The sequence below is a fragment of the Mustelus asterias genome, chromosome 14, assembly GCF_964213995.1.
Source record: "Mustelus asterias chromosome 14, sMusAst1.hap1.1, whole genome shotgun sequence".
In the NCBI taxonomy this organism is placed as follows: domain Eukaryota; kingdom Metazoa; phylum Chordata; class Chondrichthyes; order Carcharhiniformes; family Triakidae; genus Mustelus; species Mustelus asterias.
The window spans coordinates 94,169,010-94,193,971 of record NC_135814.1 but is presented as its reverse complement, the minus strand read 5'-3'; the positions used below and the strand labels follow the sequence as shown (position 1 = coordinate 94,193,971).

Below are 24,962 nucleotides of genomic sequence, written 5' to 3'. Positions count from 1 at the left end.
ACTTCTTCCAAAATGCATCACCTTGCATTTACCAGGGCTAAATACCACCTGCCTCTGCTCTGCCCATTTGACAAACCCATCTATATCTTCCTGTAACCTACAACCTTCTTCTTCACTATTAACCACCCTACCAATCTTAGTGTCATCTGCAAAGTTACTTATCATTCCCCCCACATTCTCATCTGTATAATTTATGTATATAACAAACAATCAGTGACCCAGCACTGAACCTTGCAGTACACCGTTGGACACTGGCCTCCAGTCACTCAAACAGCCTTCTACCACTACCCTTTGTGATCTATTACTAAGCCAGTTTCAAATCCATCTCACCAAATCTCCCTGAATTCCATGTGCTTCAATCTTCTAAATTAGTCTCCCATGTAGGACACCTTGTCAAAGGTTTGCTAAAATCCATATAAACAAAATCCCTCATCTTCCCTCATCCACGCACCTGATCACGTTTTTGAAAAAATCTATCAAATTTGTTAGGCATGATCTCCCTCTGACAAAACCATGCTGACAATCCCTAATCAACCCATGCCTTTCCAAGTGGAGATTAATCCTCTCTTTCAGAATTTTCTCCAATAGTTTCACTACCACTGACGTGAGACTCACTGGACTGTAATTCCCTGGCTCATCTCTACCACCCTTCTTGAAAATGGAACCACATTAGCCATCATCCAGTCCTCTGGCACTTCCCCCTTGGCCAGAGAGGAATTAAACATTTGTGTCAAAGCTCCTGCAATTTCCTCCCTTGCCTTCTGCAGCAGCCTAGGATGCAATTCATCCAGGCCTGTGGATTTGCCCATTTTTAAGCCCATCAAAGCCTCCTATGCCTCCTTACTTCCTATTTCAAACTACTCAAGGTCCTCACAGTCCCTTTTCCTGAATTCTGTACCTATGTCCTCCTTATCCTGAGTGAAGACCATTCAGAAGTATTAATTTAACACCCTTCCAATGTCCTACTGCTTCACACACAGATTGCCCCCTTGGCCCTACTCCTTTCCTCGTTAACTTCTTCTTAATGAATTTATGGAATATCTTAGGATTCTCCATGATCTTGTTCACAAATCCTTTCTCATGCTCCTATTTGCTCTTCTAATTGCTTTCTTAAGTTCCCTCTTATACTTCCTATATTCCTCTAGGTTGTAAAGATACCGGCGTTGGACTAGGGTGGGCACAGTAAGAAGTCTCACAATACCAGGTTAAAATCCAACAGAGGAGCTGTCGATTTGTGCGATCTTTGGCAGTCCAACAGGTTTATTTGGAATCACAAGCTTTGGAAGTCCAACGGGTTTATTTGGAACCACAAACTCCACTCACCTGATGAAGGAGCAGCACTCTGAAAGCTCGTGATTCCAAATAAACGTGTTGGACTTTAACTTGATGTTGTGAGACTTCTTACTATATTCTTACTATGAATTGCAGCCTTTGGACTTGCTAAAAGCCTTTCTCTTTTTCCTCATCCGGTCCTGAATTGTTCTATTCATCCAGGATTCTCTGAACTTATGGCTCCTACATTTCTCCCTAAAGGGTACATGTTGGACCTGTACTCTCCCTAGCTCCTTTTTGAATGCCCCCCCCCCCCGCTCCACTGTACATTTTCCCGCAAGGAGCTATTTCCTGTCAACTTTGGACAGATCGTGCCTTATCTTCTTAAAATCTGCCTTTCCCGAATTCAAAGTCTTCTTTTGCAGGTCATCTTTTTCCTTGTCCGTAACAAACTTGAACCATACTGTGTTGTGGTCACTATCATTGAAACGCTCCCCCACTGCCACATTGAACACTTACCCAGCTTCGTTCCTCTGTAACCAGATCCAGCAGTGCTCCATCCCTTGAAGGTCCTTCCACACATTGAAACAAAAAGCTCCCCGAATTCATTTTAAGAAATGTGTCCCAAACCCTTTGCACTATGACTCTCAATTTTTGTTGGAGAAGCTGAAATCCCCAGGTATAAATACCTGATTATAATTCTTACACACCTCAGTGAACTGTCTAAATATCTGATCCTCTGTTTCCCGCTGACTCTTTGGGGGCCTATAATACACTCCCAGTAATGTGGCTGCCCCTTTATATTCTTAAGTTCTACCCACAAAGACCCTTCCAAGACATCATCACCCCTTATTGCAGTAATATACTCCTTTAATTAATAGTGCAACACCACCTCTCTTTTTACACTCTCCTCTGTCTCACCTAAAGATCCTTTACCCTGGAATGTTGAGTTGCTAGTCCTGCCCTTCCCTCAATCATGTCTCTGTGACGGCAACAATATCACACTTTCATGTGTTAATCCATGCTCTTAACTCATCAGTCTCACCTATTATTCTCCTGACATTCAAGTAAAGACCATCAGGCCTTGCCTTACTCTCTGGAGACTCAACATGGCTGAACTCACTCTGACTTGCTTTCTTTACTATGGCATGATGTGTCTATTTTATTAATGCTCTAAGTCCCTCCCCTTGCCAAACTAATTTAAACTCCTCCCAACAGCACTAGCAAAGCTATCTGCAAGGATTTTGGCCATGTGGTTAAGGTGCAGACCGTCCAATTTATACCTGTCTCACTTTCCCCGGAAATGGTCCCAGTGATCCAGGGATCTAAAACCCTCCCTCCTTCACCAACTCTTGAGCCATACATTCATTTGCCTATTTTCCTATTTCTATAGTCGCTAGCCCAACATGAAAAATGGATCTAATGAAGTTCTTTCAACTGAGGCAGATGCCTCCTGGCCTCCTGAATGCCCCTAGCCTGAAACACCACCTCGTGAAACACCTTCATGGTTATCTGGCTGAGGTCATTGTACGACCCGGGCCTCCAGTGGCTATCATTATCGTTCCATCTGGAGCCACTACCTCCCCAGTGATGCTGCTGAGCAAAAAAGCTGCCAGCCTCTGACTGGCTGGCAGCTCTCGGCAAATGAGAACTCTGTCCCTGGATCTTAATCCTGGGGAAAGGCTCACCAATGGTCTCTCAACTAATTGGTCAGCGCATGGTTTTTCAGGCCTTCCACAAAGGAGGTAACACGCGTCTTTTGCTGGCTCTCCAGCCAGTAGGTGAAATTCCTGTTGCCTTCACCACAACATTCTGCCCTGTGTAACAGTATCCTTAACTTCTACTCTTTGCTTTCTGTTTGGTTGCTGGCTTGCAATCCAATCTTGGAACAAAGGAACAAAGGAACAGGAGTAGGCCAGTCAGCCTCTCGAGCTTGCTCCGCTATTCAATGAGATCATGACTGAACTGTGGCCTACTTCCTTACACCTGCCTTTAGCCCACATCCCTTAATACCTTTGCTTAAAAAACATTATCTATCTCAGAATTAAAATTAGCAACTGATCTAACATCAACTGCCGTTTGTGAAAGAGAGTTCCAAATCTCTACCATCCTTTGTGTGTAGAAGTGTTTCCTAACATCTCTTCTGAGCAGTCTGGCCCTAGTTTTTTAGACTATGCCCCTAGTTCTAGAATCTCCAACCAGTGAAAATAGTTTATTTCTATTTACCCTGTCTTTTCATGTTACTATCTTGAAGACTTTTATCAGATTGCCTTTTAACCTTCTGAATTCTGCAGAAAACAGGCCTAACTTGAATAACCTATCTTCATAACTATATAGAACATAGAACAGTACAGCACAGAACAGGCCCTTCGGCCCACGATGTTGTGCCGAGCTTTATCTGAAACCAAGATCAAGCTATCCCACTCCCTATCATCCTGGTGTGCTCCATGTGCCTATCCAATAACCACTTAAATGTTCCTAAAGTGTCTGACTCCACTATCACTGCAGGCAGTCCATTCCACAACCCAACCACTCTCTGAGTAAACTTAACCCTTGAAGTCCAGGTATAATTCTTGTAAACCTACGCTGTTCTTTCTCCAAGACCAGTGGTGCCCAGATCTGCTCACCATACTCCAAGTGAAGTGTAACCAGGGTTTTGTATAGCTGCAGCATAACTTCTGCATCATTATACCCCAGTCCTCTAGTATAAAGGCGAGCATTCCATTAGCCTTCATGATTATTTTCTGCACCTGTACATGGCATTTTAAAGATCTATGCACCTAAGCTCTCAAGTGTCTTTGGACATCCACTGTATTTAACTTCATACCAGATAGAAAGTACCTGGTCTATCCTTTCTCAGTCCAAAATGGATAATCTCACATTTGCTTACATTGAAATCCATCTGCCACAGTTTTGCCCATTCACCCAGTCTATCAATATCCCTTTGTAATTTTATGTTGTCATCTACACGGTCTACAATGCCGCCTAACTTACTGTCATCAGCAAATTTGGATATATGACTTTTTATGCCATTATCCAAGTCGCCAATAAATAATGTGAATAATTGAGGCGCTAACACAGATTGTTGTGGGATACCACTTGTCACATCCTTCCAATTTGAGTGCCTACCCTTTATCCCTACTTTCTGTCAGCTGTCACTCAACCAAGTTCCCAGCCATGTCAGTAACATGCTCTCAATTCTGTGGGCTTCTGCCTTAGTTAACAGTGTCTTATGTGGGACTTTATCAAATGCCTTCTGGAAGTCCATATGAGTAACATTCATACACATTCCCCTGTCCATTACCTTAGTCATCTCTTCAAAATATCACTGAGGTTCGTTAGGCATGATCTACCTGTCATGAATCCGTGCTGGCTCTCCCTGATTAACTGAAAATTTTCAAGATGTTCAGTTACCCTATCCTTGATTATAGATGCCAATAATCTCCCTGCCACAGATGTTGAGCTAACTGGTCTGTAATTCCCTGGTTTTCCACTTTCACCCTTCTTAAAAAATTGAATGGCATGAGCAATTTTGCAATCCAGAGGGATGGCTCCTGAATCTAGGGAACTCTGAAAGATTATAATTAGGGCATCTACTGTATTCTTCCCAGTTCCTTTGACACCTTTCGGATGCAAACCGTTAGGTCTGGGGATTTGTCACTCTTTAGTTCCATTAATTTCTTCATTATCGATGTTTTGCTTATGTTAATTTTACTTGGACCCTTTCCCCGATCCACTATTAATTTCCTTGGGGCTTCCAGCAAGCTGTCCTTCTTTTCTACTGTAAATACTGAGGCAAGGTAATTATGCAACATTTCTATTGCCCCTGAAATTAGTCGTGAGTCTACTGTTCATTATTTTATCAAAGGCTTTTTGAAAACCCAATGGGTGGGATTCTACGGCTTCGCTCGATCCGAGACCGGAAAATCCTGCCCAAGGTCAATGGAGTTTCCCATTGTCCGTCCCTCACCCGCTCTGATTCCTGTGGTGGGCAGGACAGTAGAATTCTGGCAAATATACCACATTTATCGCATTAGCCCTTTACTCTTTCTGTTACTTCTTCAAAGAATTTAGTAAGGTTGGTCAAGCATAACCTTCATTTTTGAAATGTGTTGACTAATTTGATTATAATTTTGGCTTCTATATAAATAAACACAGGCAGGAAGAACTCACCCTCAGGTTAAAGGTGGCATCATTGCAGGAGTGCAGGTGACCGAAGAAAGTTTGAGCGCACAGTCCCTGCAGAATAAAAAAGAAAATACTTTTATGAAGTACTTACTCAACTTTTCAATTATTAATTTGTGGGTGGGTTGGTAATGATTGAAGTTTGGAAAAAAAATCTCTAATTATACTTAAAGTGTGTTGCAGGACATATGACAGAAAGAGTTTTGCTCACCATTACAGTCAGATTTCAGCATCTTTTAATTCACACCTACGTAGGGTCCCATCTTTCAGAGGCTAGGATGCTTGCTTGCACAAAAGAGTGCAATTTGCTGTCTTGCCTGCATTCACTTCCAAATGATAAATCTCAAAGGAAGCCACGAATGCAGCATTAGATGCTAAACCTGATCAGTCTTTTCGGAGAGGCATTAATGGAAGCACCTGCGTCAAACTTAATTGAGTTTAAGGTTTGACAATGAAATAAAAAATACATGAATAGTGGACTTGAAAAGCTTTCACTATGTTCTGGAGATGAAACAGAATTTTTCAAAGGCCTGCAGAGCATTAAAATATCACCTAATTAAATATAATTTTGGCATTCAGCTTTACAATCCAAGGGCCGATTTTAACCATGATTCTTGCAACCTCCTGAGAGCCTTACATAGAATTTCACAGACTTTACAGCACAGAAACAGGCCATTTGACCAAAAGGTCCATGCGAGGTTTATATTCCACATGAGCCTGCTCCCAACTTACTTCACTCTCTCCATTCTTCCTAATTTCAATATCTGCTTAAAGGACAAAACTACACATAAGAAGGGCAGAACAATTCAGAACTAGAGAAGGCTATCCAAACCTCGGATTCTTACCCATTTCCCAATGAGTACAGGGCCCTCCAACTCCAGGCACTGGAGGAAGTAGAGTGAATAGGGGAGAGTGGTTTTAGAGACTGCACCCAAAGTCATGGACAGTATCATTTTTTATTTGATGTTCAGTCTCTGCCTGGTCACACACTCACTCATTCAGTGCCCAAAATGGAAACATACATTGTACCAGAGCAGGGTAAAATACATGTATTTAAAGAGGTACCTTCTTGCCTGTCAGCTGGGGTGGATCACTCCCAATCCTTCACTAGTCTGTCCATCTGCATTGACAGCTGTAACTGCAACGTTTTACACTAAGGGTGGGATTTTCCAGCCCCCAGTGGCATGATTTCTGGCAGAGGAGGCGGCTTGCCATCAACCACCAGCGGGATCTTCTGGTCCCGCAGACATCTACACCACTTTGCATGGCTCGCCCGTTCCACCACTGGGGAACCCGCTGCGAAGGTCGCCTTTGGTGGGACTGGTGTATCCCACCAGTGGGAAGGGCTGGAAATTTCCACCTTAAGAATTTTATTAGTTGTAAATTCGCTTTGGCACATCCTGAGGTTATGAAAAATGCAATAAAAAATGCATGGCTTTCTTTACTATTCTTGCAGCGCAAGTTGAATTACTGCAGGATAGAGAGCTCAGAAAGCAATAGAAGCCACCCCCAGCAACGCAGGAGCTGACAGCCATGGAGGAGGCAGTCATTGATGTTAGTACCAGGGAGATGCTGAAAAAGCTCAAATATGAAGGGACACTTGAGCGACTGTGACTATTTCCATTGAAGCAGAGAGAGCTAAGGAATTTAATGGAGTTTTTTTAATTATGGAGGGATTTTTCGAGAGTTAACGGGGATATTAAAGCAAGGGAGAACAGTCAAGTCAGATTCACCAGGTGTTCTCCGTACAGCGAAGAAGGCGATGAGAAAATTTAACTGAGATGCTCAAAGTTATGAGGGAGTTCGGCAGACTATTTTGCAAGAAACGTTCAGGTGGCTGGAAAATCAGTAACTAGACAAAACAGATTGGAAGATAATTGGCAAAAGAACCAGAGGGGATATGAAGAGAATTTGTTTTACTCAGTGAATTGGAAAGATCTGGAAAGCACCACCTGAGAGGGTGGAGGAAAAGATTCAAAAGCAGCTATCAAAGAGAACTACATAAATCCTGAGAAAGGAGAAGTTTGCAGGATTTTGGGGAAAAAGCAGGGACATGGGACAAACTAGACAGCTGTTTCAGGAATAAAAACAGAAAATGCTGGATAAACTCAGCCGGTCTGGCAGCACCTGTGGAGAGAAACAGAGTTGACGTTTTAGATCTAAATGATCCTTCCTCAGAACTCAGAACCGAGGACTACATTTTACCAGCCCCTGGGTAGTGGAAACAGAGGAGGGAGGGGGTCAGAGATGAGCATCTTGTTTGCATAATTAAGGTCCCTGTATGAGCCATTCGATGGTCTGGCAGCATTTCACCAGTCGCGAGGTAATCCCCACTGTGTGGGGAACTCTGTCAGCTTCATGGAGGTGGCCTCTTTATGGCAACCCAGAGACTCCATGACCCAAAGAATGCCGCGGGTCAGGAAGGCTCTCCCTACAGCCCCGATGGGCTATCTGGAGGGATTTTCTCTCTGCTCAATGCGATCTTCCTACGTCAGCTTCATAAGTTTAATTTTTATATGGGCACTTCCATTTTAAGGCACTTCCTAAGTTCTCCAGCCTGCCTCAGCAGTGGCATTGCAAAACTTCAGAGCCCCTCTGATTGGGCTGGCAGCATCAGGAGCCCACTCACCATCCTTAATTCAACAGGAAAGTCATCTGTGTAAAGTCTCGGAGCCAGTTACACTGCTGGCAATGTGGCCTCCGCACCCGCTTTTTGGTCCAGCGTTGGGGTCCCAATGTTAATTGCATACCAATTCTGCAGGTGGAGAACATTGATTGGGTAGTTACTTGAGCATAGGTAAAGAGACACTCACTGCCATTGGGGCAAGAGTTGAGATAGGAGCTATAAATTAGTATTGTTTCATTCTGTGAATATTATCCATACTGAGAAAAGGTTTGCTCTGGTTTCATCTTTCAGCTGGCTATCAGGTATTTAACAACCAAAGGCCAATAAAATCCAGCCCTCAAAGACCTGGCACAGGCACAATGGGATGAATGGCCTCTCTCTGTCTGATTCTACAATGATATGGAGGGACGCTATAGATATGAAAAGAGATATTGAGCAGCGACATTGGTTTGTGTGTGGGAAAGTGGCAAGAAGTCGGCGTACACCTGGATCATGTTTCCATCAAACCGGCAATCTGCAAACACCGATCAGCTATATGATCAGTAGCAGTACCAGAGTGAAGCCAGGACAAACTTGCCTACTCCTTCTGGCTCCACATTAAGGCTTACTAAAAATGAAAATCATTTCTTTTCATCAAGGCCTCCAGCAGCTTCTTTAAGCACTGTTGATAAGACCACAGCTAACCCAGTATATCTGAGCACAGCACATGCTCCAAATGTTCCTTCCAGTTTCTGCAGGAGAGTCCTAATGGAAGCAATAGATCCCACAATAAGCATCCTTAAAGGACTAATGTACATGTCAAAACATTCAGAAGTCACTGGGTTCCAGTTTGACAACCAACATACTTTAGGAGAGAGATCGGACAGCGGAAATTTCCACCCAAAATCAATCTCTCAAGTACTTGTGTAGCACAGGCCAGTTTTTCCTCTTGTGCCAATGTCCCTTGGAGCAACAAAAGCTTCAAGATTTAATCAGGACTTTTAAAACAATGGGGACATTTGACAAAATAAATAAGGAAAGGCTATTTCCACAGGTTGGGCAGCCAATGAAGAGAGGTCATTCATTAAAAATTGTTTCTAAGAGAATGGGTGACTGAGATGGGTGGCACAGTGGTTAGCACTGTTGCCTCACAGCGCCAGGGACCCAGGTTCAATTCCAGCCTTCGGTCACTGTCTGTGTGGAGTTTGCACATTCTCCCCGTGTCTGCATGGGTTTCCTCCGGGTGCTCCAGTTTCCTCCGACAGTCCAAAAATGTGCAGGTTAGGTGAATTGGCCATGCTAAATTGCCCCTTAGTGTCAGGGGGATTAGCTGGGATAAATAGGTGGGGTTATGGGGACAGGGCCTGGGTGGGATTGTGGTTGGTGCAGACTTGATGGGCCGAATGGCCTCCTTCTGCACTGAAGGGATTCTATGATTCTATGATTGAGATGCTGGAAGAATGTTCTTTGTGCAATGGGTTATTGGAGCATGCAACACACTGAACAAAGTTGGGGCAAACCTATCACAGGCGAAAATGGAAAATTATTTGAAACAGAGAAATGTGCATGGTAGGCATGGTGTGCATGGAGGACATGGTGGGCATGGAGGACATGGTGGGCATGGAGGGCACAATTGGGTTAGTTTTGAAATACAAATGAATGACACAAAATAGATCAAATGGTCTTCTCCTGTGCCATAAACCTCTTTGGTTTCCTGCTCATCATTTTAAGCCTGACCAAATTGAGGTCTCATCCTGTTTAGCCTCTCTGTCCAGTCTGAACCAACTCTCCCTCGTAGATTCAGTACAGATTCCATCCATTGATCCATAATCCTGATCACATGAACGACATCTCCTTGAGGTGACTGCGGGCTGAGAATTTGTCCTTATGTACGTAGCTCCATTTTAATTTATAAGTGGCTCAATTTGAAATTAGCCCACCAGACAAGCTTTAGTCTTAATCAAGATGAGGGAAGTTTATTATAAAAACTACTGCTGGAAGTTACTTTGGTAAGAATGATAAAACGATTAATTAAATTACAGGTAAAAAGATTAAAAGTAGATAAGGATAAAAAGGTACTTAAAGATGAGATTTCACATCAGTTGCTGTGTGATATCATTGCAGAACCATTTCTTGAACTCCTTTTTTCCAAAATGAAGGGGTTGAAAGTTAAGATTGGGTTTAGCAGCTGCGATGGTTTCTGCAGTAGACTATTCCCCACCGGTTCTGCAGGTACAATACTTGCAGATTGCCAAGACTCTTTCAACAAAATAGCAATTGACTTCTTAATCCCTTCCTCTTTGTCTTGCCTTAGCCAAGAACCCCCTCGCTATTCACAAACAGACTTTATATAGTTCCAAAACTTAAAACGGCTGCTATTCCAAACTGTTGAACTATACTTTCATATTAGCTATGGGGCGGAATTTTATGACATAATCACGCTCGTTTTGCAGAGGCGGTGGCAGGAGAAGGAGAGAGCGGAGACCTCGGCAATTCCGCATGTGTATCTCCTTTGATCAAGTGTCGGAAATCGTGTACCACTCCTGCTCCGAAAGGAGACAATGCGTCACCTGTGACATTTGTTGCAGGACCTGGTACCTCAGGGCTCAGGGGGCACCCACTCCCGGTGGCTGTGAAGGTGACAGCTGCCTTAAACCTTTGTGGCATCAGGTCTTTCCAGACCGCCTGTAGAGACCTTTGTGGCATCTCACAATCATCCATCCACAAGTGTGTGAAGGAGGTCATGGATGCCCTGTATGCCCGGACTGGCCAGTATATTAAATTGACCTGGGCCAGACCCAGCAGGAAGTCCAGGCTGCAGCATTCGCGGCCATCATGGGGACACCAAATGTGCAGGGGGCGATAGACGCCACCCACATCGCCCTCAAGGCACTGGTGAAAAATCCTGGAAGATTCATGAATAGAAAGGGCTTCCATTCCATCAATGTGTGACCATCAACTGCACGTCTGTGTCTGACACCCTGGCAGGCAGCATACATGATAGCTTTATATTGAGGAGCTCCGATATCCTGGAAGTCTTTGAGGAGGACCCCAGGGTGCAGGAATGGCTTATGGGGGACATGAGGTACCCGCTTCAGACTTGGCTTGTAGGCCGGAGACCCGATATAATGAGGCCCACGTTGCCACCTGGTCAAAAGTGGAGTGGTGCATAGGGCTCCTCAAAATGCAGTTCAGGTGCCTGGACCGCTGTGGCAGGGCCCTCCAATATAGCCCCCTGATATCGTCCTGGAGCAGGTGGGGTGGGCGGGCGGTGGGGGGTGGGGGGGGGGGGGGGGGGGCGGGGGGGCGGTGTTGCTGGGGTGAAGGGAATCTCTCCTGGGTTCTGGGGAAGCCATGGCAGATGTTGTAAGTCGCTGCCAATGTGCCAATGCAAGCCACATGCTGTAGTCAGTGATTTATTTGAGCGCCTTGATTTTCACAGTAGCAGTGACAGAGCGTGACAGGGGCCTCCCCCACTGAAATCAATATGCAGGGTCCCTCCAGCAACCATGGGGGTAAGTTCATTCCTCTTGAAGGCTAATCAGAGACAAGTTAGTCTCAGGTGTGGAGTGAAAGAATATTTATTGGTGCCAATAAAAGTGCCTTCAAAATAAATGCTAATCTAAAAACATGTGAACATGAGACTTTAAACTGCCTAAATATTCTATCTAACTCGTGTTCTCCTTCACTCAAGCCGTTAAAACGTCTTAATCTTACGTGGCCTACTACCATATTTCAGTGTTTTTGCAGGATATACATCGGAGGTGGTGGTGGCCAGCTGCCTACCACGTCCCATGGCCTCTTGGCAATCGTCCTCTGGAGAGCCTGGATCTTGACAGCCTGGCCGGCTTCCGGGTGTCACGGACATATCCATGCCATCGTCTTCATCCAGCTTCCCCTGAGATGCCCCGGTGTCAGGAAGGGGGGAGTCAGAAGGTGTAGTTACTGCCGCAGTCTCCTGGGTGGAAGGCCCCGTCACAGGCTCAAGCCCTTCCTTCTCCCTTAAGGTTCCTGTGAGCCGCAGGGTCACTCTATGGGATAGCAGTGCTTCTGCAGTGAGCTCCAGAAGCTCCGGCGTCACCTGGCACTGCCATTCCTGGAGGACCACCTGCATTCTTGCCATAGCGGATGAGGCCTCAGCGATGGCCCTCTGAATCTGGGGCCATCTATGAATGGTAGCAGCAAGTACCCTCAGACACTGGGCCAGCCCCTCAGCCATGACCTTCTGTGAGTGGGCCACGTTCTCAAGGACTGCTGCCAAGGACTTGTGTCTCAACACTGTCCCACTGGGTCTCCTGCAAGCTCTCGAGCCTCTCAGCCATGGGCCGCAGAATCTCGATAAGCCTGTTAAGGTCCTCAGCTGTGGCCTGCTGTGACTCAGCCGCGGTCCTCTGGGACTCCGCTGTGGCCTGCTGTGACTTGGCCATCGCTTGGAGCCTGCCACTCATGATGAGGATCCCCTGCCCCAGTCTGTCCACCGTGACACCACCCTTGCTGTGTTAGCTTGGGAACTACGCAAGACAGGCAATAACTGGTCCGCCTGAAAGCTCCTCCCAATAGTCTTGCAGTTGGTCCAGTGTTGCTGGCAGTCCCTCCTGCATTACCTGGCTCTGTTGCTGCATCTCCAGCAGCTGAGGGAGAAGTGATTGCAGTGGCTCAGCATATAGCCTGAGGCCAGGTGAGTCCTCGCCTCCGGCAGGTCCCCGCATGTCAGAGGCCTTGGACGTTCCCTCCTCCACCCGATGCACATCAGCAGATGTGTCATGTGCACCAACGAGCGACCCAGGTGTTCTAGAGACCCAGACAGGGACTGTGTGTGTATACCACAGTAGTGCTTTTATTTTGCTTTCTGATGAAACTGTTTTTATCCCCAAAATAATAGCCAAACCTTCCTTTTTGATGTGGAAGCAGGCCCTCTCAACGTCTGTTAGAGTTCTTGAACTGAAAGCAATAGGTCTCTCCACACCATCCTCAAGACTGTGGGAAAATACTATGCCTCTTCTGTAGGGCGAGGCATCACAGGTCAGCACTATCTCTTTTGCAGGATCAAAATGGACCAAGGGGCTTGAACACTGCAATGTCATTTTAAACCACTCAAATTATTTTTTTTGATGTTCATTCCAGTGCCACCTTTGGTACTTCCTGAGAAGTACATGCAAAGGTGCCAGCAATATGGACAGGTTGGGATTAAACTGTCCAAAATAATTTACCATCCCCAAGAATGATTTAAGTTCTGATACATTTCTGGGGGCTGATATTCCCTGGATTGTCTTAGCCTTCTCCTCCATAGCATGCACCCCTTGAGTGTTGACCCTGAATCCCAAATATGTTACTGCATGGGCTTTCAATGTGCATTTTTCTCTCTTCAGCCTAATCCCTGCTCTTTTAATCTTTTCAACACTTCCTCCAAATTTGCCAAGTGTTCTTCTTCAGAGGCTCCTGTAATTAATATATTGCCCAAATAGACAACTACCTTGGCCAGGCCCTGTCACAAGCTTTCGATAGTGTGTGAGAATATGGCACACACTGAAGATACTCCAAACAGCATTTGGGTATATTGACACAAGTCTTTGAGTGTTGATTGAATTTCGTAGATGCCTCATATAACTCTGCCTGTTCAGAAGTGTGACCCATGTCGAGTTTGGCATGAGTTAACCCTCCAGCTAACTTGGCACACAGATCTTCGATATTTGGTGTCGGATACTAATCCAGCTTTGCTGCTTCGTTGAGGGTTAGCTTGCAATCTCCACCTATCTTCACAGTCCAGTTTGGATAAACAACAGGGATGAAGGGGGCAGCCCACTCAGAAAACTGCACAGGCTTCATTATTCCTATGTACTCCAGCTTCTTGAGCTCAGTTTCTACTTTTTCATGTAGAACTTAGGGTACTGGGCGAGCTCTGTAAGATTTCCTGTCAAAGTTGGTTGACCTTGCCTAACTGCATGCTTTGTAACTCTAATGCACCTTTTTCAGTGTTTTCTGTGGCCTGAACAAGCTCTAATGCTCTTGTCAAGTTAGGTTCTGTCTCTGCTAATAGTATTTTTTGTATGGTGAGGTTATTCACACCACAAACCAACCTATCTCTTAATATTTCATTGCGTGTCGATCTGAATTCACAATATTCAATCTTAACCATGCCATGAACTCTGCAAGCATCTTCCTTGGGTTTGTTATTGTAAAATCAAATTTCTATCACTGCATTTTCACCAATCATTTTGGGTGATAGTGCGATCAGCTGCTCCAGTGTTTTAGGATTTTGGCCCCTGGGGAAGTCAGACTTCGAATCAGATGATAAGTCTGAGCTCCGCATGTAAAAGGATTACCTTCTGCTTTTTCTCCTCCACTGATTTTATTGGCCCTAAAAATTAATCAAAAATGCTCCACATATTGGATCCACTGCTCTATTTCAGGGTCAAATGGTTCCAACTTTCCAGTTAAAGGCATTTTGAAATTCACAAATTGTTGCAGTAGTATTTCTTAAAAGTGTTGTGATTTAAGGACTGTTCTACCAACTTACAGCAGATAAATAAAAGTTTCGCTTTACCTCGTTGCCAAATGTAAGTGAAGAATTGACGAACATCAAGGTGGATAAACAAACAGGAGGTTTATTTTGGAAAAAAAACTATATACTATGTAATGATAAGAACGCTTGTAAACTCAATGATTCCTGGACTCCAACCGTTAAACAATCGTCTCACCATGATTCATCTGATGGATAATGTGATCCCGATAACCCTCTCCTCCAACACACACACACACACACACACACACACAAAAAGGGGCAAGTCACCATAGTTCTGTACATGCATGCACTTAACAGGGACTATGGCCTAAAATCATTAAGCACAAAGGAGGTGGGGGAGGGAGCAGGGGGAGGTAGGGGACAGTAACCGGTGATGTTTGGAGGGAGAGGCTCATGTTCTCTGAATATGGAATCAAGGGGGTGGGGCCGGGGGGGGGGGGGGGAGCATTCCTCCGCCTTCTTTGTGCCTGCCATCCTGGAGGCTTAGAGAATAGTTGCTGCATAGACAAATGGCAACAAAATTTGAATGCTGAAGTGTCTGTGTATTGTGATGATAGTGATTGCTTTTTTTATGTTTAAGGGGACTGTTTTAAAGTTCAGTTTTTTTCTGCAGGCAGTCAATATGTCTGGGGGGAATTCAGCTCAGTCTGGGAAAGCAGGATTATTACTCATTTTGGCTCTGTAGTGTTGACTTAGCAGAGGGCTAACTGACTTTTGTTTACAACAAGAAAAGGTCCCGAGGGGCTTGTGAATAAAGGAATGGAAGGTGGGTTTAGATATGCAGGATAATGTGGTTCATGGGAGGAGGTAGGTATGTGGCAGAGAAAAGACAGCTTTCTGTTATGGCTGGGTTTGTTTAAAGACAGCAATACAAGCTGCTCTCTCCACAAATTCTATCTGAAAGCTTCAAGGCTGTTTACACTCCTTATAGCAAGTATATTTATAGTTGTTAACTGTATTTAAAGTGGTTTTTAAGTCTGAAAGAAGAGTGTTGCTTATTTGGAACTGAAACAGTTAGAAATTTGAGTTATTTTTTTCATGTTTAAATATTGTTCAAATGGGCAATAGTTAGGCTGCTTCATTTGTTAGAATTATAGTTAAACTGTGTTATTAAACAAAGCTTGTTTTACTATTTAAAAATCTATAATTATTTCTGGAGAGAAAGCATCCTTTCCTCACATTTATGCCAAAATAGAAAAATTAGGTAGTCTGGCTTCCTAATGTAATTTGGGATTCTAGTCTAAGGCCCTAACAGTATATAAACATAAAGTGATCGTATTATTATGACACAGAAGGAGTCCATTCCACATTGACTCCATGGCACTCTCTGCACAGCAATCCACTCAATCCCATTTCCCACTCTATTCCAAAAGCCCCGCAAATTTATTTCTTCATGTGCCTATCCAATTTCCCTTCAAAATCAATGATCAACTCCGCTTCAATGGGCAGTGGGTTCCAGCTAATTACCACGCTCTATGTAAAAGTGTTCTTTTCACATTCCCCCTGCATCACTTGCTGAAAATCTTAAATCTATATCACCTAGTTCTTTTAGGACAGCTAATGGAAACAGCTTTTCTTTGCCTTATGACGAACTCTGCACTTTGCAAGAAGCCTGCATTTGTGAAACATCCTTTTAATATAAACTGAAATTAAGCTGGTTCTGAGAAAACAATTACTAATTGGATTTCTTAGCTGCGAGGTCATTTCTGAGAGGTGACCTGTGACTCAAAGTTGCTATGGAGATAAGATCTGGGTAACCAAATAAGGCAATTAAAATCTAATTGACGGTATCATGTTTCAGTCTGTTGTGTTGCAGGGGGAAAAAATAAACTCACACACAACGTCTGGCATTGAGGAGAAGCAAACAGAATTTTTTAATGAAAAAGCCAGTTTTGTGTTTGGGAATAAGAAGCAAATGGAACTCCTGGAGCTCTTGGGAAGCAATGTATGAGCGAGCTAAGAGGGACAATCACCTAAAAACAGCGTGAATAGCTCAGGCATGCTAACGATCAGAGGTGACCAGGTTGTGAACCAGGGTATGGTTGGTTGAAAAGGATCTCTAAAACGTTACGCCCCCAGGACTGTTGTGACCCGAGGGAGAGGGAATTCACAGATGTGTGCCTTGTCAGTTTTAATTATAACTGGGGACCTCATAGAAGTAAGGTTGCCAGTGAAAGCTATTCGAAGGTCAAATCCAGAAAGTGGGAAAAAATTAGAGATCCATTGTAGAAGAAGCAGAGTTGGGATTGTACATGGCACCACATATATGCTGGGATTGTTGCTGACAATAGTTGTGAGACCTTTCTTTGTTACATGGTTAATTTCACACTGATATTAGCTTCAACTGTTGCAGTAAAAGTTTAAAAATATGGAGTTTTGTTCATTGGTTCTTTTAGTTGGGATCTTTAAGGGATTCCTTTCTTTTTGGGTTACTGGTCTTTATGAGATGGCAACAGTCTATCTTAAATCTGCCATAATCTTCTATACACTTTTCAGTTCTCCACCTTCTTTGCTCCAAGGGGAAGATAGCCACCTTCTCCAACCTAATCTTGCAGGTAAAATCCCTCATTCCTGGAACCATTCTGGTAAATTTCCTTTCTACCCTCTCAAGGACCCTCACATCCTTCCTAAAGTGTTGTGACAAGAAAATAATGCAATATTCTAGCTGTGACCTAACCAAAGCTTTGTAAACATTCAGCATGATTCGCCAGCATTTGTACTCAATACCCTGTACCTAAAATCCCATATGCTTTGTCAAACACTCTCTCAGTACATCTTGCAACCTTCAAAGATGCACAGGTCCCTCTTTAGATTAGAAATGTGCCATTAAGAATATATTTCCTCTTCCTATTCCTTCTGCCAAAATGCATCACACTTTTCTGCATTCAATTCCATGCAACACATGTCTGCCCATTCTGTTGGCCTATCTATGTCCTTAGTATGTTTATTGGTATCTGCAAAGGTAAACATGTTCATGTCTGAGTGTCCCAATAATAATTCTTCTCCTCTGAGCCTATGCTCTTTCTCCTCAATCTCTCATCTCCTCCAGCTCTATTCACAGTCTCTCAGACTTTCCCTTACATTGTATAGAATTATATTACATGTACAGCACGGAAACAAGTCACTTGGTCCAACAGGTTTACCCTGATGTTGATGCTTTACATTAGTTTCCTCCCACCCTTTTCATGCAAACCGATCAGGATTACCTTCTGCTCCTTTCTCCCTCGTATGTTTATTTGGTTTCCCCAGGAAGAGAAATAATTTCTGCAACCATCATGCAGACTAACCTTTGAAACAGGCTCCTCGGATCCAGGGGTATGAGACACTAACGGAAACAGGGAAAAGAATGTATTGAAAAGGAGAGAGACATGTAGAGACAAAACATGTGGGTGGAAATACGGAAAGTATGGGAAACATAGGCCTGAATTGCAAGCGCGACTTGCGTGAACAGCAGACAGGACTGCAAGCAGTCACGTTTCCCGGTCCCGCCTGAAATCCATTAAAGATTGCGATGTTACATAGGCTATCCACTTAAGTGGCAGCCAGCATGAATCGCATCCACATTGGTCAGCGGGGTTGATGGGAGTGGACGTGTGGCAAGTGCTGGTCCAATGGTGGCCTGGCACAAGGTTTAAAGGCAGCTCCCAAAGGCCATTGAAGACAACGGAGAAGCCAACGCGAGATAATAGTGGCAGCAGGACAGCACACCAGGTGGGTGAGAAGCTCAGATGGGCAGCAAGCTCCCCGTTTCCCTGACAATTGTATTCAAAACCTTGTGCAGGTGTTGACAGCCAGGAGGGACATCCTCATGCCAAGGGATGGAACGAGGAGGCTACCCCACCTCACAAAGAAGGTTGGGCGGGGATGACAACTGAGGTCAGTGGGTATGATTTGGTCTGGTGCACATGGATCCAATGCCAGAAAAGATTCAATGACCTTCTGCACTCAGCAACGCTGAGTACTGAGTGGGCATTGTCCAGTCTGGGGGACTGAGGAAGGATGCCTGTCCATTGATACAATCAAGTGTGTGGGTTCAAGGGAGTCTCAGAGCACATATCTCCCATGTATCTCAAGCTTGGAGAGAAGATCTGAGACCCTGAGTCCATCAAAGCATCAGATGTTCATATGGGTAGGAACATTCTCATGATTCTCACAAGTGATCTGGAGTGGGGGACAGCATGGTATGTTGCTCAAGTTGGGAATTGAGCTCTCAATGGAGCTTTGACTAACTTGGAGGAGAAACGGAGCCACAAGAATAAGTAGAGATCTGCCACTGGTGATGGGGTGTCTAACCTAGTGATCCTCAACAGCTATGAGCTGGGAGCCCTGGAGTTCGAATGCGAGTGGTGTGAGAGGTCATCGGGTCATGGAGAGGCTGGTGTCTCTGAGAAAGGTAAGAGCCCAGTGGGCTGAAGCGCGACTGGATGAAAGTGAAAAGACTGCATGGGTGTCTCATCCCTCCTAGGGATTTCAGTGATACACCAATCACTGAGCCACTATGATGCTATTGATGCCAATTGCATTTGGCTGCATTGACTCTGTGTGATATGACTAATAGTTGTGATCTATTTTCAAGATAAGCCATCGATCAGAGCCAGCCAGGAAGCCAGTGACCGTCCATTGACACTAAAGCAGGTGACAGTGGAAGATGCACCCGTGGCACACCTTCTCTCAGCACCAAGCACCAGTGCAGTTACTGGCACGTCGCTGAGCAATAGTGCATCAGTTCAGCTGATGGTGCACAAATGATGAGGGCACATCATGTTCAAAGTGCAAGTGGTGGAGGCAAGGAGTGCCCAAGGCACTGGCAATTGGAGGATTGCTGGATACCAGGACCATGTTGAATCCGAGAGGAAGATAATGAGTCTCTGGAGTTGTCAATCAGATGGCAAATGCTAGATGTGGGATGCGCAGGGAGATCCAGCAAACATCCCTAAGCGTCTGCGTGCCACGGTCTCTATCATGGAGGAGTCCTTGTAGACCATGAGCACTGTGTTGACCGTTAGCTCCCAGCACACACCCTCATGCATGAGAAAGTGGTGACTCTCATTGAGAGGCAGCTACAGGAATGGAAAGAGGTGTTCATGAGGTTGTGCTTGGACCTGCAAACCCTCACACAGGCAATGACCTCAGGAGGGAGAAAGATGCGGCAACCAGTCTCTCAGATGGGTTTCATTGGCAAGCAATGGCGGAAAAGCTGGTTGTCATTTCTGAAGCCTCCTCTCATAGTGCCCCAGATGAGGGCAGCAGCGCGGCCACCTCTGTGTCAGTCACTGCGCCATCCTCAGACTCTGCGGTTACTGAGTAGTGCCCAGCCATGTCGCACCCACCCAGATGATACCTGCTCAGGCCCTGCCAGCCACAGGACAACCACCAAGGTCATCGACATCAACAGGGCATCACAGTCAGCAACGTGCCTCCAATGCTGTCATCAGCGAGGCGAAAGCACATCGATGTAGCATCCACAAACAAAAGCTTAAGACACAGTCAGCACAGCAATGGGTTTGCGCTGGAAGCTTATATTTTCCCTTTTATATCACTTGAATTTATAAATGATCTGATTGGATGTTTTCACTTTGTTTAACAATCATGTAATCACCATAAGTTTGCTTCTAAGCTATGAGTATTCGGTTGATGTTAGCCTCATTAATGCCTGGTGAGAGATGTTTGGAGCATCAAATTTTATTATTGTGGCTGTGATGCCACAGTAGGCTCATGGTTAAGTATGGGTTGGTTGGAGGTGGTGACCATGGACTCTGTAAGCATGCCAGCCTAGCCAGAAAAATGTTGAATCAAGGCCTCCCTGGTGACCCTGCCTCCCTGGTGTCCCTGCTTTCAGCCTCACCATCCTCGCCATCTGGATGTCTGGGTCCTGTATCTGAGTCATCATTGCTTTCCTCATCTGAAACATGTGTACCTGTCTCAGTGACCTTCTGGTTCGGTGGTTTCGCTCCCTCGAGAGGACAAAATTACGAAGAGCACAGCAGACAATGCTGGTGAATGACACATGCTCAGGTGGGTACTGAAGGGCACTCCCAGAATGATTCAGGCATCGGAACCTCATCTTCAGCAGGTGAACTGTCCATTACAAAACCCCCTTTGTGCATACTTGGCAGAGATTATATCTCTCCTCTGCCTCTGTGTTTGGGTGCCTGTGAGGCATCATTAGCCACCTTGTCAAAAGATAACTCCTGTCGCCAATCAACGTACCATCGTGGCGATCTGGTGTCATGCATAGCCTTGGCACTTGTGAGTGACATAGAATGTAGGCAGCATGGGAGCTGCCAGAGTACCTTGCACAGACCTGTAGAATCTAAACTATCTGAACATTCATGGAGTGAAATCCCTTCCTGCTGACAAAGTTACCTAGCTGGCCAGCTGGCACCTTGATGACCACATGGGTGCAATGAATGGCACCCTGGATGCCCTGGGGAGTCCTGCAATTACAGCAAAGCCTCTGGCCTGCTCAGCCAGGCTGACTTGATCCGTCCTGAAATGGATGAATGTTCTCACCTGCCTGAACAGAGCATCAGTCACCAGCTTAACACAGCTGTGTGTAGCTGACTACAAGACTCCACCAAGATCACTCACTGAGTCCTGAAAAAATCCAGAGGCATAAAAGTTAAGTGCCACAGAGACCGTGAGAGCCACGGGTATTGGGTTTTCACCCACAGAATTGGAGACTACTTCCAGCCCAATCATTTGGCATATGGTGGTGACGGCTTCCCTGAATAGCTAGAACATCCTGTGGCACTGGACCTCTGTCATGTCAAAGTAGTTGGATTGCTGCCTATGTACCCTGGCAGCTGGGTAGTGGCATCTTCTGTGGGGACATCCTCCTTGCCATTCCTGCTGGCCCTGAGCACCCTGTGCCTACGCTTCTACACTCACCTGGCCTCCTCTCTCTTTGCCTGCTGTCCTTCTCAGAGGAAGAGGTGCTCCCTGCAGAGTACACTATACTCACCTGCAGAGATGTTAATGGGGCTGACCCATGCACTGAGTGTGACAGAGGGACCAAATCTCTGATGTAAGAAGTCTGCAATATCCCGAAAGCTTCAGAATATGCTGAACACTCCAAAGAATGCAGAAAAACATGCTCCAAACCAAACCCCTACCAAACTCTCAGCAACTCCCCATCCTGCCTTTGCTCCAGCCATCTTTTTTTTCCACCTTTGAACAAATTACATAAACGGATTGGCTGCCTGTGCGCTGACCTAAAAATCACACGGGCAACATAATATTGTGGTCAATTGGAGAATGATACTTTAAGTGACTCCATTGATGTCAGTGAGCGTGCTACTGATCCATGCCTGCGCCCGCTGACCAAAACATCATGTAAGTGCACGATGACATTAGGATGCGTGCCTGACATCAGCACGCGCTGTTTCACACACTTCCAGGTCAGATGTGTGCCACATAAAAGTCTGCTCAGAGGAAAGGGAAGACATTACAGGCATGGAATAGTGAGATATTTTGCTGATAGTGAATGTATCACAGACTTGCACTTATAGAATACCTTTGTTGGGTTGCTCCAACATGGAACAGAAACCCAACCCTGTACATATTTAAAATCTTTATCCTTATGATCCTTATGATTATTTCTAATTTTTAAATGGGTTTTCTCTGCTGAACAGAGACACTTAAGACCCTCTGTCCGAAAATTATCCCCAACGGTCTCCAGAACAAAAGAATTCCCTTCTCAGTTATGGGAATATTACATGTTGTCATGCTGAAGGAGCTTCTAACAGACTACCTGAGAAAGTGCAGACCAATTTCAAAGGGAGTTACAGGAATGCCACCTCAATTTGATAAGCCAACCTTGCTAGCGGAGTCTGTGGGTCAATTGAAACAATGTCATCCCAAACACCAGAACCTCAACACGAGTTGTACCCCTTTCAACATATAATGGCTGAGACATTATCAGTTCTAAAAACAAAGCTAAATTCCAGATGTTGGATAAACATTCCTTGTTAAAGTCACTGTGAAGGAAAATCACATGACTCTGGACTTTTTGGCAGTTTAATATTACCTCTCTGAGCTGTTTAATATCCAACAAGAAGGCTGCACAGAAACAAGCTCTGTCTGATTTAGAATACTGGCCCATCTAACCTGACTTTACTGGAAAATCTTGTATCATTGCCTACAGAACTGATGCAATCTCTGTGTATCAACTTCATATTGTAGCATCAACGCAACCTGGAAAAGCAAATGTTACAACACTGGGCTCCAGTCAGCCAAGCTTCAAATGCCACTGAATGCCTACCTGAAAGCCTTGCTTATTGGACTCTGACTTTAGGACTCTGGAACTCACATGAACTAATATTCAGTTTTTCTGTTGTCCTTATGCTGTAAACCTCCTTTCCTCTATCCCTCCCTTTACTATTTGAATGTGGAGGGGGAAGCCCTGAACACCCCTGTTTGTGGGTTTTGAATATGTACAATGAACTATGCTATGTTAATCCTAACCTCGGTTTGGATTGGATCACACAAAAACCGAGGGATTGGGAAAATACACCATCACCTATTTGTAAAGAATAAAGTAATTCAAAATATCTTCTGCTTATGGTCAGGTAGTAAGAGGAAACAGTGCTGTTTGAAATGACCCCCTCCCTGTTCGTAACACCTTTCAACACAACAGGTATCCCAAAGTACTTTGTAACCAATGAAATACATTTCAAATACAGTAGCTGTTGTAATGTACGAAACCTAGCTGCCAGGGATAGATATTCCTTGGGACACCAGGAATACCTTTGTTACTTGTCTTCAAATTAGTGCCGTTGGAAGTATGATATCCACCTGAAAGAGCAGACAAGGCAGGTCATGGTTATCTTGTCATTATAAGTACAGTACCTCCAACAGTACTGAGTCCTAAAACTGGAATGTCAGCCTTGAGTTGTGTGATCAAGTCCTGCAATGGAACTTCAACCCACAATCTTCTGACTCAGAAACAAAAGTGGCAACAATTGAGCCCCAGCTAACACTACAAATTATATATATGGAGAGACACGGACAGAAAGAGTGAAAGACAAACAGAAACAGACAGAACCAGAGAGCACGAAACACAGTTATAGAGATTGTGTCATTGGAGATTAACCATTATTCATTATAGTGTTTTCCTAGCTTCCTTCAGTCTCCTGTTATAAATTACCTTGTATTTACTGCTTTTCAGCTGCCAGTCTATTGCACACACAAGGTAGATAGCTGATATTCTATTATTGATCCACTTCTAACTTCAGTCTATTTCAGAGATATTCATTGACAATCTGATGTTAATCTCATTAAGGTCCATTATTCATTAAGTATGCTGATTCAGCACCTTTTTTTCTGCTACTTCTCTTTCGATCACAGTCTATCTTGTGATTGTACTTATCCTCAATTCACCTGTTTTCCCACTTTTCAACTGTGTGCTCTTATCATTAGTATTCAGATGGAGTAACAGCTTCCTCCCAAATAACATTTTCCAGTAACGTGACACGATCTAACTCAGTGATTTTCAAACTGTACTTTATAGTAAACTTCTGCAAATATTATCAGAGACCCAGAGACTGCCAGCAAATATTTATACACCACAGGGGGAATCCCTGCAGATATGAGAATACTGATACTATCTGTTACTAATGGCACACTGGCAGGAGTTACGTCCAAATATTGACACATCTCTGGAGATGCTACTGTCAAAACTGATGGAAAACAGTCTTAGTTGTCCAAAAGAAATAGTGCTTTCCTCGAGAAACCATATAGTACTACATAGTGTTTACAGCACAGAAACAAGCCATTCAATCCAACAGTACTTATGCTCCAAACAAGTCTTTTCCCATCCTTCTTCATCTCACTTGTTCAACATTCCCTTTTATTCAGAGAACATTGTGGTGCAGTACAAAAGTAGGCCATTTGGCCCACTGCATGTATTCCAGCCCTTTCAATTAAGTTAATCCCACTCCCATTCTATTTTGCCATTTCCCTGAAATGTATTTTCTCTTTCAGCTTTTGGATCCCATTCTCTTTAGATTGAATGAGTGGGAGAGGATGAATGTGAGTCTGCCTTACGCCCAGTCTCAGTTTTATCGCTCACATTCACTGCCACACACCAACACATACCACATGCACACATCCACCCACCCACCTACATACACTGACACTCCAACATTCTGCTCATTTCTATTGATTACTCTTTTTTAACTTAACAATGTATTTCTACGGCTTTGCTTTACGTTTATTCAGCAATTGTTTCACACTGTAATGCCTCAACTTTTTATGAAATTCAGTTTATTGTTTTGCCAAATCTGGGCAGGATTTTACAGCCTCACTTGAGCGAGACCAGAAATTCCCACCCGAGGTCAATGAAGATTTCCATTGTCAGACCCTCGCCCATTCCGA

At 44.5% G+C, this 24,962-nt stretch overlaps 1 protein-coding gene across 1 annotated transcript in view; it reads right to left on the bottom strand.

The window, feature by feature from the left end:
* Window positions 1-24,962, bottom strand: part of spag16 (sperm associated antigen 16) — a 926,172-nt gene that overhangs the window by 216,207 nt on the left and 685,003 nt on the right. The window contains exon 14 of the mRNA XM_078227730.1: window positions 5,446-5,511. Coding sequence (XP_078083856.1) covers window positions 5,446-5,511 — 66 coding nt within the window. The remainder of the gene's footprint in view (window positions 1-5,445; window positions 5,512-24,962) is intronic.